Below are 14,218 nucleotides of genomic sequence, written 5' to 3'. Positions count from 1 at the left end.
CCCTTTACCCTCTATCATCAAGTTCGTCAGTAATGGAGTACGATCGCCCCAATTTTCCTTGTATATCAGGAGGATGTCACATGGGAAAAAGTATAATTGAAAATATAGCACTAGATCAAGGCAACATCATGCAACGTGATGTTTAAAAAAAAAAAAAACGAGGGAACACATCGGACCACAAGAAGGAAAATGGGCAGATAGAACTTTAGTGATCTGACCCTAAAGAAAGATGAATTGATTTATGAGCCCAAGTTGGGTTTCCCCGTGAAGATATGAGCTCAAGTTCAATTATTTTCTGGGTCGGTTTCGACCCCAAGTTTTAGACAGCCATTGAATTTCCTGGAAACAAAATATCTTCTGCATCCTCAACATAAAAGGTTCAAAAACATTTGCTACTTAAAAGAACCAATATGCAGAGCACAATCGAAAATGGATAACATAAGGGTATTGACTTGCAAATAAGTGGTCTCAGATTCGAAACCGAACTCCATGACACTTAAAAAGGGTGTTTTCAGATAAAGCCCTGACCTAACTTACACATACATTACACATACGTGCATATATAGAAAAAGCAGAGCCCTGTACTATTATTCTTCTCCTTGTGGTCAATTGGGCAAAGGGTTAAAGCCACTCTTCACCATCTTCTCCAAAGGCCAAAAGAGGGGTTCGGGGAGGTTGGCCCAATCGTACCAATCCCAACCGTCACACTTGGTGGGCTCAAGATTTTGGGGCAAGTGATCATCGCCATCTGCCAAAACTCCACGCATGAAAACCGTCACATAATGAGACGGCTTCGGCTCCTCTGAGAACACATTGTTTGTGACCGTCAGCAACTCCATCTTCTTCTTGTCAATGTCCATACCAGTTTCTTCCTTCAATTCTCTCGCCGCACACTCCTCAAAGCTCTCTCCTACCCAAAACCGAAAAACCACCGAATCTCAAATTGAACTCATCTATACATACCCATGATACGAAATTAAATAATTAATTAACTAACTAATTACGATTAGGAAAAAAAAGAAAACCAATAATTACCGAATTCAAGGTGGCCACCAGGGAGGGCAAAGGTGGAATCGCCCACAGAGGATCGCCGCCGTCCCAACAGCACTGCTTTTCCTCTCAACAGAAACACCACCACAGCCACTCTCGGCACCAAGGCGATCGTCTTACCGTTTTCCATTTTCTTTCTGTTCTTTCTCGCGCGCACTTCCCTTGACCCGACTGGCGGCCTCACCTTAAATATTTTGAGGGCGCATGCTGATTTACTGTGTAGTGTTGGACCTTCTGGTCAAAACGCGGTTCTGTTGATGTCGTTTCGACTGGATTCTACTTTTAGGGTTTTCCCGCCACGGCGAGTGGGTTAAGGGAAATTATTTTGAGAGGGGATTAAGGGAAGTTTTTAATCGGCTGTTTCCTGTATGTTCGATAATTTCGCTTTCTGTAACCAAAGAGAGCACACCACGTCAAGAGACAGGGGACCCTCGGATTCTTTTATGCGCTCCTCTCAGTGACAGGGACCCACAAACATAAAACCCACGTCACTCTGAGGAGAGGTACCATAGGATCTGCTCCACAGAATACCTGCTCCTTCGATTAAGTGGATGGTAATGCTTTGACACTTGCCAGGTCTTTATTAATATTCATTTTTTAAATTAATATATTAAAATGAATTAGGTACTTACGCAATGCTTTCCACTTCAATTAAATTAGTAGAGGAAATCAATCTTCCTACTTTTTTCAATATTGAAAGAAATACCACTAACTATGGAGTCACCACTTTGACCAGTACTTTACTCTTTATGGGCCGACCCGGTGTGAGCAGGGATTAGTCTGGATTGTGGTTAAGGCCTAAAAGTGCCACCTCGTGGTTCAGACAAAAAAAAAAAAAAACCACTAACTAAACTAATAGCTAATTTGTATTTTAATACATGTTTTCAAATTCATTAGATTAGGCACTAAATATGTTTAATATTTTATTACATAATTGTGATTACTGAGAAGAAAATGGATGCCTTTTGAGACATTTAAAAGTACGTATACATCAAGACAACATAATTTTAATGCCATTGTTCTTTGAGTTGAAGCATTTTATCATAGATTGATGGGACTCGTCTACTAAGGTCAATTGTTCATCCTAATATATAACTTATTTTTTTTTGAAGGTTTTAATTCAAGTTAAGAAGATTTCAAATTCGATATTAATACTATTTGAATGAGATACTCCTTTCTTCCTAAAAAAGTTCTACACACATATCACATTATTATTAACAGAAATGTAGAAGTTTATACTTACAAAGTAATCAGAGAAGTAATGCTCATGATATTCGGTCACTTCCATTTTTAAGGTATTTTTGGGTTTTGGGGTTAATGGGCTTGTTAAACTTGTAGAAGACCCATTAGTAGGGCCATTGTTGATTAGTCTGCTTTATTTGTTGGGCCTCTAACCCCAATTTTCAACCCAAACTTGAGAAAAAGGGTGCGAAATGTGCTTAATTATCCTTGATCAAAAGACTAATAGATGCAGACAGATTTCGCCTCGTCATAGAGTGATGCAAAAGTAAAATATGTATAAAGTTGGTCACACTTTTGTTCATTTGGTAGTTGAAAAGAGTAAAATTGAGCAAGCTCCCTTTAACCAAGATTTCACGAGGACAATCCTTTCACCTATTTCTTTTTTTTTTTTTTTCTTTTTTTTCAACCAAATTTTGTCACACATAACCTTTCCACATTTGAATCAACCATTTTCCTTTTTAGACTTTTCCTTTATCTTTTTGACCTATACCACAGATCATGGATGCACAAGTGGAGCAACATGTATTAAATTAATTTTGGGAATAAAATATAAAAATGAAGCGTGGAAGAGATTGTGCTAGGAATATACCGGAATAATATTACAATTGAAGAATATGAAGTCCTACAACATTATGGTAATAAACAAAAATGAGTGGTTTCACTATTAATAATATCAAGGTATTTTGTATAAAATATCACACTTATCGAATATGCAATGATTAAGTTGAAGATAATATTGATATTGCTAGTAATAAATCGTAGGTCCATTCGTATGAAATCTTCACATAATATCAAAGTGAGTTGATTTACTATGCCCTACTAACCGCCACATAAATGATTTTCCTTTTTCTAAGTTCAAATAATGTGTATAGGAAACTCCATTATTTTTTATTAATAATTTATTAACTATATTTTTATTTTCGAAATTAATTTCACCTGGTCATAGAGGAGAGAGTGACAGAGCTTCTTTCAGGCCTATAAGACTGCCCTTAAACTCAGGGGAGAGTGCCACTTGGGAGTAAATCCTTGGCATTCATACGGTAAAAGTGGGACCCACTTTTACCCTCCTGAATATCCGTACGTTGAGACTCTCTCGCTCCTTCCCTCTCTCTTCTTGCCACCACTACCACCACCACCATCACAAGCTTCATCTTCTCCTCTGCTTCTTTTGCTTTCACTTTCTCTCTCTAAAACACAGACACTCACACAAGGACACTTTCACTCTCTAAAACTCCCTCCCTCTCTGTTTCTCTCTCTGTATCTGTGCTTCTGTTGCAACAATGACGGACACAACGGATGACATAGCAGAGGAAATCTCGTTCCAGAGCTTCCAGGACGATTGTAGAATGCTGGGCAGCCTTCTTCAAGAAGTGTTGCAGCGAGAGGTCCGCAGCGAAATCATGGAGAAAGTTGAAAGGACCCGAATCCTCGCTCAGGTTTCACTCTCCCTTCCATCCCTCATTCCCTGCTTTATTTGCTCGCTTGCTTTCCTGAGGAGAAGAAAAAGAAAAAGTAGCTATGATTAGAGTGCGTTGATAATTTCCTAGATTTTCTCAGCGGCCAAACAGAGGGTCGAAGATGAATTTTAAATTAAGACATTTGATAGTGAATGGGGATTTTTTCGTTTTGAATGTGTGCGTGTGTGTCTTCAGAGTGCTTGTAATATGAGGATAGCGGGGATAGTGGACATTGCGGACGTCCTGGAGAAGCAGCTGGCGTCAGAAATGTCGAAGATGGGCTTAGAAGAGGCTTTGGTCCTCGCTCGCACTTTCAGCCATTATCTCAATTTGATGGGCATTGCCGAAACCCATCACAGGTAATCTCATCATCAGCTTTTTCTGAAATTTATTAGCTTTCTGGTTAAAATTATGGATGGAAATTTGTTGCTTTGTGCAGGGTTCGCAAGCAACGAAATGACTCAAATGAGGCATCTCTTGCAAAATCTTGTGATGATATTTTTAATCAGCTCGTGCATGGTGGTTTTTCCCCAGATGATCTTTATAATAACGTTTGCAACCAGGTTTCTTCTCGGTTCTTTTGCTTCTAGCCTTTTATTTTTGTCTTCGTTTGTTTGTATGCATGGGTTGAGAAATAGGGAGGCCTAATCCTGTATTAATCTTCATTGAGTGACCTCTCTTGTTATCCGTCTTTCTATTCTCAATCTCCTAATTTTCTTGCTGCAGAAGGTTGAAATTGTTCTTACTGCACATCCTACACAAATTAATCGCCGTACCTTGCAATACAAACATATAAGAATTGCTGTGAGTTGTTGGTGGCTTTTGCTTAATAATCTTAAACTTGTTGAAGATTTCTTTTTATTTATAATTTGTATTTCCCTGTAGCATCTTTTAGACTACAGGGGCCGACCTGAAATTACTAATGAAGACAAAGAAATGCTGATTGAAGATCTGGTATTGTTTTTCCAGCCTTGTTCGCTTCTTCTAAAAGCCTATAGCACATTCCTTGCCATTTTCTCTCATTTTCCCTCTGGTTATTGCTTTTGAAGGTGAGAGAGATAACTTCGATATGGCAGACAGATGAGCTTAGGCGCCATAAACCTACACCGGTTGATGAAGCAAGGGCAGGTAAAATACTTGAATATTGGATTGGAACCTAATGATATTCACAAGCTTTGGTTTGGTTCTTTGGAAACTTGTGTATCTCTTATTAACCAACAGAATTGTATACATCATTACCACAGGTTTGAACATTGTGGAGCAGTCCCTTTGGACAGCTGTACCTCATTATTTACGTCGAGTTAGCAATGCTTTAAAGAAGGTTCTCAGTTTTGTTATTACTAGTTTCTTTATATGTATATCCTATCTCCTGTGGTTCTGTATTTTTTCTCATAAGATTTTCTCTAATTTACTCAGCATACCGGAAAACCACTTCCATTAACTTGCACACCAATCAAGTTTGGGTCTTGGATGGGGGGTGATAGAGATGGAAATCCTAATGTAACAGCAAAGGTAATTCTAGGTCCTAATGTTTTCTAATTTGTAAAACTTCTCCTACTTGCATGATTGTCCTATTCTTTCGATAAAATATTTCCCAATCATGAAATAGTCTCTCATTGTGTTGATATATATAAGATTGAAGAGTAGAAGCTTTCTATTTTATTTTTCTGTTGCACGCTCAGTCATGGGGTTTTCTGTTTTCTTCAACTGATACCCGTGCTTTATTTCTCAAATTTGATGATTTGTGTGTCTCGGAGGTGGTGTGTGTTTATGTCTTGTATGGACAATTAATATTCTTGCACCTGAAACTGAACACCAATTGCAGGAACTATTTTCATCGTTTATTACCTAAATTAATTGTTTATATGAAAAATTTGTAAGGTAGCTAAATTTATTTATTTATTCTTTTGTGTGGTGTTATGTTGTTTTTCATTTTTCTGTTGACTCTTTCTTTTGGTACAGGTCACAAAAGATGTCTCACTTTTATCTAGGTGGATGGCTATTGATCTCTACATCCGAGAAGTTGATCACCTCAAGTTTGAATTATCCATGAATCGGTGCAGTGATAGATTGTCAAGACTGGCAGATGAAATTTTAGAGCAAGGTTTGGCATGTTGCTGTTTTTTTGCATTGATATATTGAGTCATTGGGGTGGGGGAGGGAAGGGGGGGCGAGGGGAGTGTAACAGCTTTGGGTGGGATTGAGTTGGTTTAAGATTCTGATCATGTGAATTGGAAAATTGTGAATCTCTAGATAGTTCTGTAGGCCGAAGAAAGAATGTTGAATGACATTGTCATATGCCCATAAACGCTTACTTTAGTTTCTACCATGCAGGGGATAGACCACTTGGTTACTTAAAAGTAATTAAATTGATGCCTCTGGTATATTCTCTTTTTGTTTACATTCTTTTGTATGTTGCATGAATTTAAATTGAATTTTGTATTGCCTACTGGTAATCTCTCTTGAACTTCTTGAGGATTCACCATCTTTTTTTAAATTTAATTATAAATGTTCACAAAACTTGCGATTCATTTTAAAATTTTGAGGTAATTAAAATTTCTCTACAGAAACTTCATCTGAGGATCGGCAAGAGAGTTGGAATCAGTGTTTTGGTAGACATCAGTTGAACTTGAAGCAACAAGGTGGGACACTTCCAACACAACTTCCAGCTAGAGCTGATCAACCCTCTTGCACTGGTGACATCTGATTATCCTCTCAAAACTGTAATTGTTTAGTTATGCAGCATACAGTACATCAGGATTCCAAGGGATATATTTTTTTAAATCTTTATAAAAGTAATCTTATTTTATGGCATATGCTGCCATCCCTTGTTGCATAGATGAAAACTTGCTCGAGTCTGTTACCAGGAGAAACCACATCAATCCCCAAAGAAATACTTCTTCATTGCAATGCTTATGAGACGATCCCTCTGGAGTTTAATTCATTATCAAGTCTGGAGGAAATCAAAATTTAATTTGTCTGAGAAATATTATTTTATTTTCTGTAATAGAGCAAGCTAATTCTTTCCCTCACCTACAATTCATACTAGTGATTCTTGCTTTTCAGTATTTTGTTTTGGTTTCCTTCCCTAAAGTATTTCTTTATGTGGCACCTAATGTATTTGATGAATGATTTTATTCATGGTTTCTGAATCCTTTTCGATGTACCTCTTCATGTAGAATGCATTCCCAGAATTGAACTTCCACGGACTGATTATATGCTGCCGAATCATCAGGTGAAACAAGTTCTAGGATGCTGACATTTGATTCTTACATGGTTTTGCATCCACAAATTTCATCATAGCGAGCAGTTACTTATGCTGTAGTCTATTCTTGTTATATCTGTCATTTGCTAGGGTGGTCAGGACTCTCCCATCTCAGATCCTTCATCCCAGAATCCCCTTCACAATGGGCATATGATAAAAAATGGATCTCCAGGGTCTGCCTCTCGTAGTTCTAGTCAACTGCTTGCTCAAAAGAAAATATTTGCAGAATCCCAGGTTGGAAGGTCCAGTTTCCAAAAGCTTTTAGAGCCAATGCCCCCTCAGAGACCTGGAGTTCCTCCTTATAGAGTTGTTCTTGGTAATGTTAAAGACAAGGTAGTGTCTATCTACCCATGCTTTAATTATGTAAAGTATGTCATCATTGACTACATGGCGAAGTTTGTATTTAATATTCGGAAAATGCTAGGGAGACCAACTTGGGAGACCAACTTGGGATACCAACTCTCTAATAGAGCGTGGGACCCATTGCATTGGTGGGCTCCACCTCTATTAGAGAGTTGGTATCCCAAGTTGGTATCCCTAGCATGACCCTTAATATTCTTGTGCTGTTGGTTTGAGACTTCTTTTCTGGAACATGCTTGTACTTGTCTGACAACCTTTTGTTAGGATTTATTGAAAATGAATGATTAGTGGGTCATTTCTTTTCCTTAACGTTACTCATGCTTGTATATATATGTTCTGTGGGTTCAGCTTATGAAGACACAAAGACGATTGGAGCTTCTTCTTGAAAATCTTCCTTGTGAGTACAATACATGGGATTGTTATGATACGACAGACCAACTTTTAGAACCGCTGCTCCTATGCTATGAATCTTTGGTAGTCTCTCTTTAACTCTCACTCCTCTCTGGCCCATTCTCTCACGTGCACCCGCACACTAACACACATGTTAGAACATCTGCATCTGTACAACTTCTAACTAATATTGACAACCATCATCTTTTGCAGCAATCATGTGGATCTGGAGTGCTAGCTGACGGTCGACTTGCTGATCTGATCCGAAGAGTTGCTACCTTTGGGATGGTATTAATGAAGCTCGACTTGCGTCAGGTGTGTTTATTTTGCCATGGAAGATGTTTCTTGCTCTGGTAACATATTTTAACTGAAGATTGCAATGGAGCAGGAATCTATTAGACATGCTGAGACACTTGATGCAATTACCAAATATTTGGAGATGGGTACATACAGTGAGTGGGAAGAAGAAAAGAAACTGGAATTTCTTGCAAGAGAGCTCAAAGGGAAGAGGCCGCTAGTCCCACCAAGCATGGAGGTAAAGTGCTTAGTATCAGGATTAGCATGCATAAACAATTTCAGAATTACTGGCGTAATTAATTCAATCCCGAAACTTTTTCCAAGGATTTTGAGAATAATTGGTTGCTATGTTAAAAGCTAAACGTCTCTTTATTACTAGAATTTATGGGACATTGTGGTAATCGTAATTTGAATTAAAGGTAAATAAAGTTTAAGAAGCACAAACTGCTTGACAATGAGTTGAGCTTAGTATAATATCAATATTCGCAAGATTTAACAGATATAAGAAAATTAACTTGATTTAACAATGTAAATTTTATTCTAGTTAATATTTTTCTCTTTTCTTATGACTTGGAACCCGAATCCAAATTTTATAGCGGGTTGGTTGTGGATATCAACTCCTAACTTGACTCTTAGGTTGTCAGGTGTTATTGTAAGGAATCAAACTAGGGGATTCCAATTGAAAGGTGTTGTCCCTGACCAATGATCGTAACACCTTTGTGTTATTAATATTATCATGAACGCTCTAATTTACTCTTTACCTCTCAATTTTCTGAATTCGTACTGCACTTATGAGACTTATGCCTCTGCCCATGGGAATCTTTTCAGGTTTCTCCTGATATTAGAGAAGTACTGGATACCTTTCGTGTAGCTGCTGAGCTAGGGAGTGAATCACTTGGAGCCTATGTGATTTCTATGGCGTCACATGTATGGCATACCACTTCTATAACGGATTCATATTCAAGCTGTGCACTACAAACCAGAGCTTGTGCACATTAATTTTAAGAGATTTTTTTCCTCAGCAATAGTGTTTTTATAATGAGTTGAGTAATAAAATTGACAACAATGTTGCCATGCAATTCGTAATTGGCAGGCAAGTGATGTCCTTGCTGTGGAGCTTTTGCAGAAAGATGCACGACTTTCTGTTAGTGGGGAGATAGGAAGGCCATGTCCAGGCGGAACGTAAGTTTGCACACCTTTATGTTGATATTGCTAGATTACAGGTTGTTTGTTTTGTTCTAGATATAGTTGATTACCATATGTTTATATACGTCTTGGTATAGGCTGCGGGTGGTTCCTCTGTTTGAAACTGTGAAGGACTTGAGAGGAGCTGGCTCAGTGATCAGGAAATTATTTTCCATTGATTGGTACCGGAAACACATAATCAAGAACCATAATGGGCTTCAAGAGGTATTTATATCAAAAAGCAGTTTTGAGTAAATTTTGGAAGGGTCACATGAATCTCATGGAGCTTACAAAGTTATATTCAACAGGTGATGGTTGGATATTCTGATTCTGGTAAAGATGCTGGACGATTTACTGCAGCATGGGAACTTTACAAAGCTCAAGAGGATGTTGTGGCTGCATGCAATGAATATGGTATTAAGGTTACTCTGTTCCACGGGCGAGGGGGAAGTATTGGTCGTGGAGGTGGCCCTACATATCTTGCCATTCAATCCCAGCCGCCTGGCTCTGTTATGGTAACCTTTTTTTGTTTTTGTTTTTTCCATTCACTAGTCCTGCATTTTCTTGATTGTGTTCTAGCCCTACATATCTTGCCATTCAATCCCAGCCGCCTGGCTCTGTTATGGTAACCTTTTTTTGTTTTTGTTTTTTCCATTCACCAGTTCTGCATTTTCTTGATTGTGTTCTAGCTTTAAAATGTTTATAAATCTTAATGTAGTCAACAGTGTCTGTGTCTAGGTTGGATTGTGTAGTGTACATTCTTTCTGTGGTTCCTGAATTTGTGTAACTTATGCCTGATGAGGTAATTAAACACACAAACCTTTCGACCCAATGATCTGTAACCTTCAGTGGCTTGTAAAATTTTCAGGGAAGCCTACGGTCAACTGAGCAAGGAGAGATGGTTCAGGCAAAATTTGGGCTGCCACAAACTGCTGTCAGGCAGCTAGAGATATACACGACAGCTGTGCTGCTTGCAACCATGCGCCCTCCACTCTCACCTCGGGAAGAAAAGTGGCGTAACCTCATGGAGGAGATCTCAAAAATCAGTTGCCAGAACTATCGGAGCGTAGTCTACGAAAATCCAGAGTTCCTTGCCTACTTCCATGAGGCTACGCCCCAGGCTGAGCTTGGCTTCCTCAACATAGGAAGCCGCCCCACAAGAAGAAAGAGCTCTACAGGAATTGGACATCTTCGTGCAATTCCATGGGTGTTTGCATGGACCCAAACCAGATTTGTTCTTCCGTCTTGGCTTGGAGTTGGAGCAGGTTTAAAAGGGGTTTGTGAAAAGGGACACACTGAAGACTTAAAAGCTATGTACAAAGAGTGGCCTTTCTTTCAGTGTACCCTTGACCTTATAGAGATGGTTTTAGGGAAGGCAGACACTCATATAGCCAAACGCTACGATGAAGCCCTTGTCTCAGAAAGCAGGCAACACATTGGTTCTGAACTGAGAAAGGAGCTCTTAACGACAGAGAAGTATGTACTGGTGGTTAGCGGGCATGAGAAGCTATCTGGGAATAATCGAAGCTTGAGGAAGCTGATTGAGAGCAGGCTTCCATTTCTCAATCCTCTGAACATGTTGCAGGTTGAGGTACTCAAGAGATTGAGAAGTGACGACGATAACAATAAACTCAGAGATGCATTGCTCATCACAATAAATGGGATCGCTGCGGGGATGAGAAATACAGGCTAAGTTGAAGAAGTCTTTCAATCTCTTGGATTGGATGTACAACTTCTTTTACTGAACATTCCACATTTTCCTTTTTCCAGTCTTGCTTATTTTAAGGGTTGTTGTTATTGGGAATCTGAGTCTGTGAGGAATGTTGTATGCACTGATCAGTAGGTTTCATAAACAAATTATACAGATAATTCTACTGCAATGGTGAAATGTTGAATTTGTTTTAGTTTGCACTTGGTGCTTAGGTCTTGACAAGCCAGCCTACACGATTTTCCTTTTTTCATTTTCTCACGGCTACTAATATGTATTATGCTATCAGTTGATGAAAAACTGAAAATATTGGTTCTTTGAGGAGGCCCAAAAATGAAAATAATCCTATTTGGGTATTTCAAGAAAAGAGAAAATAAAAAAGAAGAGAGAGAGAGAGAGAGAGAGAAGAGACCTTCATCATTATCCATTAGAGTGCCCAAAAACAAATAGCCAGAGAAATGTTGTTTTCGTGTGTGTGGATTTCTTGAGTTACAATTCTTGCGGAAAGTAGATTTTGTGCTGTCCACTAAAAATTAGAACCTGATTTCCAAAATCTACAAGATTGTCCTCTTCATCTCAAACACTGTATTTAAATCCCACACACAACACACAACACACAAGATGCCAAATGTTGTTTAAAGAAGATACCAATACCATGCCTGCAATTGTGGAAGTGAGTTGCAACCAAACATACTATGGTATGATTCATACTTCATAGTGGGGTGTACACTCAATTTGAATCTAAATTGATGATCTCATTCTCAAGCTCAACTCTAAACTAGTGCCATAATTATGGTGAGACTCTGAATCCAGCAATGCACCGCCCTGTCCGTCTATCTTGTATATGCAGTTTTGAGTGGGATGGCATCATCTCATTTCTTTGTTGGATTCTGACTTCCATGATACATTTCACCACCCCATACAAATATCATATCACTCAATATCTTTTTCTTTTTTCTTTTTTGAATTTTTTTTAGGTGTAAATGCATGATGCTTGAAGTTCATACAGCTGGTGAGGTGCTAGCCTGCCTAACTTATAAATTTATTAAAGCTAGCTAGCTAGCAAGGTTCCATTTTGCAGAATTTTTATGTCAAGCATCATAAAATTTGAGGAATCTGTTCTGTTCAGGAGAATAAAATTCCCAGCTGGGTTTGCTAACAGTAAGCTAAGCTAGGTGTTATAAAATTCCGAGCTAGCTCTGAAAAAAAAAAACCAAAAAAACCAAAAAAACCAAAAAAATTTAGTGATGAGAAATATAACTTTTGACATGACAGCTCTAGCCTCTAAGGTCCATGCCTCCGATTTGATTTTCCCTTATATAATCAAAAGGCCATCATGATCTAGGGGTGCACCGGCCGGCCCACTTAATCTAGCACAATTTCTAAACACCCTCCTTATGCAATCATGCAATAATGCAATAATGCAGGGCTTGCTTTGCCAGTCCTGTTCAGGACTAGTGCATCCTTAGCTACCCTAGTAGTAGTAAAGTTTCAGACTTTCAGTCTCTTTCAAAATAGCATATAGAGAAACTTTCAATAATAATTCTAGAGCACCAGTTAAGCTAACTATTTAACAACAATCATATATGTTCATACTTAATTATTGCCAATATATTTGATTGAAGTCAAATAAGATGTTTTGTCGAATGACTGCTACATCGTGACGACGTGTTTGAAAAATCTGCAAGTCTATCTTAAGAGGGCCATATACTCTAAGATCTCTTTAAAAATTTCAACACAATATATGCTGCCGTAACGCAAGTTGTGCTTAGAAATGACATTGATGTGTTGGGTTTGGTTTGGTCGTCTTAAAATTGTTGTTCAAGTGCCAAGTGATGACATCCCTGTCAACCTTGAATATCCACTTCTCCATTTGTCAGTGTGTGTTTTTGTTTTAATCTTAGATTCCAGACAATGATATTTGTTTGGATGGCCACCACCAATTCCCTTCCATTATAATTCATTATGTGTGCGCCAAATTGAGTACGTGTTAGCAAGATTTGAAACACCTCCATATCTTCAGTAGGTACGTACAGATCAGAGAGGATCAATTCAGCTAAGAAACCCACCTGAACTCAAAGCAACTGCTAATGGAATTCTAACATTAATTCTTAGTTTGAAAAAATAATTAGCCAATATCCCATAGTGATGGCCATAATATTATCACCACAGAGTCAAACCGGCCACCAAAAGTACCACAATTATTAGTTGGAAAATCATGAGGTTAATGGCTTTAATTATAATTAACTAATTAATTAAGCTCCAATTAACGCATATTGCATGATATATAAGGACAACACCTGTCACCGGCCACCTTATCTCGCCGCCGTGAGAGTAAGACACTGCAGAATTCTACCAAAACCTCCATCTGTCACATAATTAAGCAAATTCAATGATCACCATACACGTTCAGGCTGTTTGTTATTATTTCTTTTCTTTATTGTTTAAAGCAGAACGTCAACAGATAATATATATGTATATAAAAACAACCATTAAGCATTGAAAAGCAACCCTTTTGCATTGTCAAATATTTGTTAAGCTGCTAAAGCTCTGGATATAAGAAACTGTGTAATATACAAATATATATATAGACCATAACTGTAGGCTTCTTCCATTTGAGTGAGAATGTGGTATCTGGATATGCGTCTGGCAACATTCGTTTGGTTGTGTTTGAATTAAAGCTACAATATCAAATAATATCATAGTGCACTAAAGGCCAGCCATACATTTCACCATTCTAAATCATTATTAAAATGGTCAAACCCCAATATATGTAGTGCTAATTGTTAATTATTTTACTTGATCGAGTTAATGACATGTGATGTACATTATATTGTCATATTTAACTCCGAATACAAACTGATATGCACCTTGGCCTAATTATATACCTTCTAATTCTTAACATTGAAATTTAAACCTTATTCGCAACGGGGTCCAACTCAGTGGAAAAAGACCTTGAGACCACTGGTATGCAAGTCAATGTCTTTTTTCACTGAAGGATATATATATACAATTAGACCAAGCTCTCTGGTGTAATTAACGTAAGAAATTAATCAAGAAATGTACTGGACCCCAGAACTAACTGGCTCTACCTCCAATCTAATAAGTTAGAAAGGAAAAGTTGACGTGCGACAACCAACCTAATGGACAATCCATTAAACTTGCAGTGTGAAACAAAGAACCAATAGGGATTAATGAGGGTAACTTTCGCGTTCTTTGGTGCATATGCATGTTGCAGACTACAACAACAAACAAGCTAAGAAG

At 38.1% G+C, this 14,218-nt stretch overlaps 2 protein-coding genes across 3 annotated transcripts; one reads left to right on the top strand and one right to left on the bottom strand.

The window, feature by feature from the left end:
• Window positions 1–378: 378 nt before the first annotated feature.
• NUDX1 (nudix hydrolase 1) lies at window positions 379–1,353 on the bottom strand. The gene is made up of 2 exons (XM_021959397.2): window positions 1,036–1,353; window positions 379–910 (listed from the first exon to the last, which is right to left on the bottom strand). Exons 1-2 carry the CDS (start codon window positions 1,178–1,180, stop codon window positions 606–608), a joined length of 450 nt encoding a protein of 149 aa, XP_021815089.1. The 5' UTR covers window positions 1,181–1,353; the 3' UTR covers window positions 379–605.
• A 1,942-nt stretch (window positions 1,354–3,295) lies between these two features.
• Window positions 3,296–11,157, top strand: PPC4 (phosphoenolpyruvate carboxylase 4). Of its 2 annotated transcripts, none has more exons than XM_021959430.2 (20): window positions 3,296–3,728; window positions 3,945–4,108; window positions 4,189–4,312; window positions 4,476–4,553; window positions 4,635–4,703; window positions 4,799–4,877; window positions 4,994–5,070; window positions 5,166–5,261; window positions 5,712–5,853; window positions 6,317–6,391; window positions 6,929–6,984; window positions 7,105–7,347; window positions 7,723–7,848; window positions 7,978–8,079; window positions 8,153–8,299; window positions 8,890–8,988; window positions 9,155–9,243; window positions 9,345–9,471; window positions 9,555–9,761; window positions 10,115–11,157. In XM_021959430.2, the coding sequence occupies exons 1-20, from the start codon at window positions 3,573–3,575 to the stop codon at window positions 10,937–10,939; spliced, it is 3,081 nt and encodes a 1,026-aa protein (XP_021815122.1). In that variant the 5' UTR covers window positions 3,296–3,572; the 3' UTR covers window positions 10,940–11,157. The 2 variants fall into 2 exon arrangements, with proteins under 2 accessions (XP_021815122.1, XP_021815121.1); XM_021959429.2 differs by having other exon boundaries at window positions 6,317–6,445.
• Window positions 11,158–14,218: the final 3,061 nt, after the last annotated feature.

Source organism: Prunus avium, chromosome 1 (genome assembly GCF_965620075.1).
Source record: "Prunus avium chromosome 1, drPruAviu1.hap1.1, whole genome shotgun sequence".
Taxonomy (NCBI): Eukaryota; Viridiplantae; Streptophyta; class Magnoliopsida; order Rosales; family Rosaceae; genus Prunus; species Prunus avium.
This window is presented reverse-complemented; position numbering and strand designations above follow the sequence as displayed.

Bases quoted from the DNA above. Each gene is read 5' to 3' on its own strand.
- PPC4 (XM_021959429.2), top strand. From the start codon at position 3,573: ATGACGGACACAACGGATGACATAGCAGAGGAAATCTCGTTCCAGAGC. The intron at 3,729-3,944 runs GTTTCACTCTCC...GTGTGTCTTCAG, and splicing joins GGACCCGAATCCTCGCTCAG to AGTGCTTGTAATATGAGGAT. The intron at 5,854-6,316 runs GTTTGGCATGTT...ATTTCTCTACAG, and splicing joins AGATGAAATTTTAGAGCAAG to AAACTTCATCTGAGGATCGG.
- NUDX1 (XM_021959397.2), bottom strand. From the start codon at position 1,180: ATGGAAAACGGTAAGACGATCGCCTTGGTGCCGAGAGTGGCTGTGGTG. The intron at 911-1,035 runs GTAATTATTGGT...GGTTTTGGGTAG, and splicing joins TGGTGGCCACCTTGAATTCG to GAGAGAGCTTTGAGGAGTGT.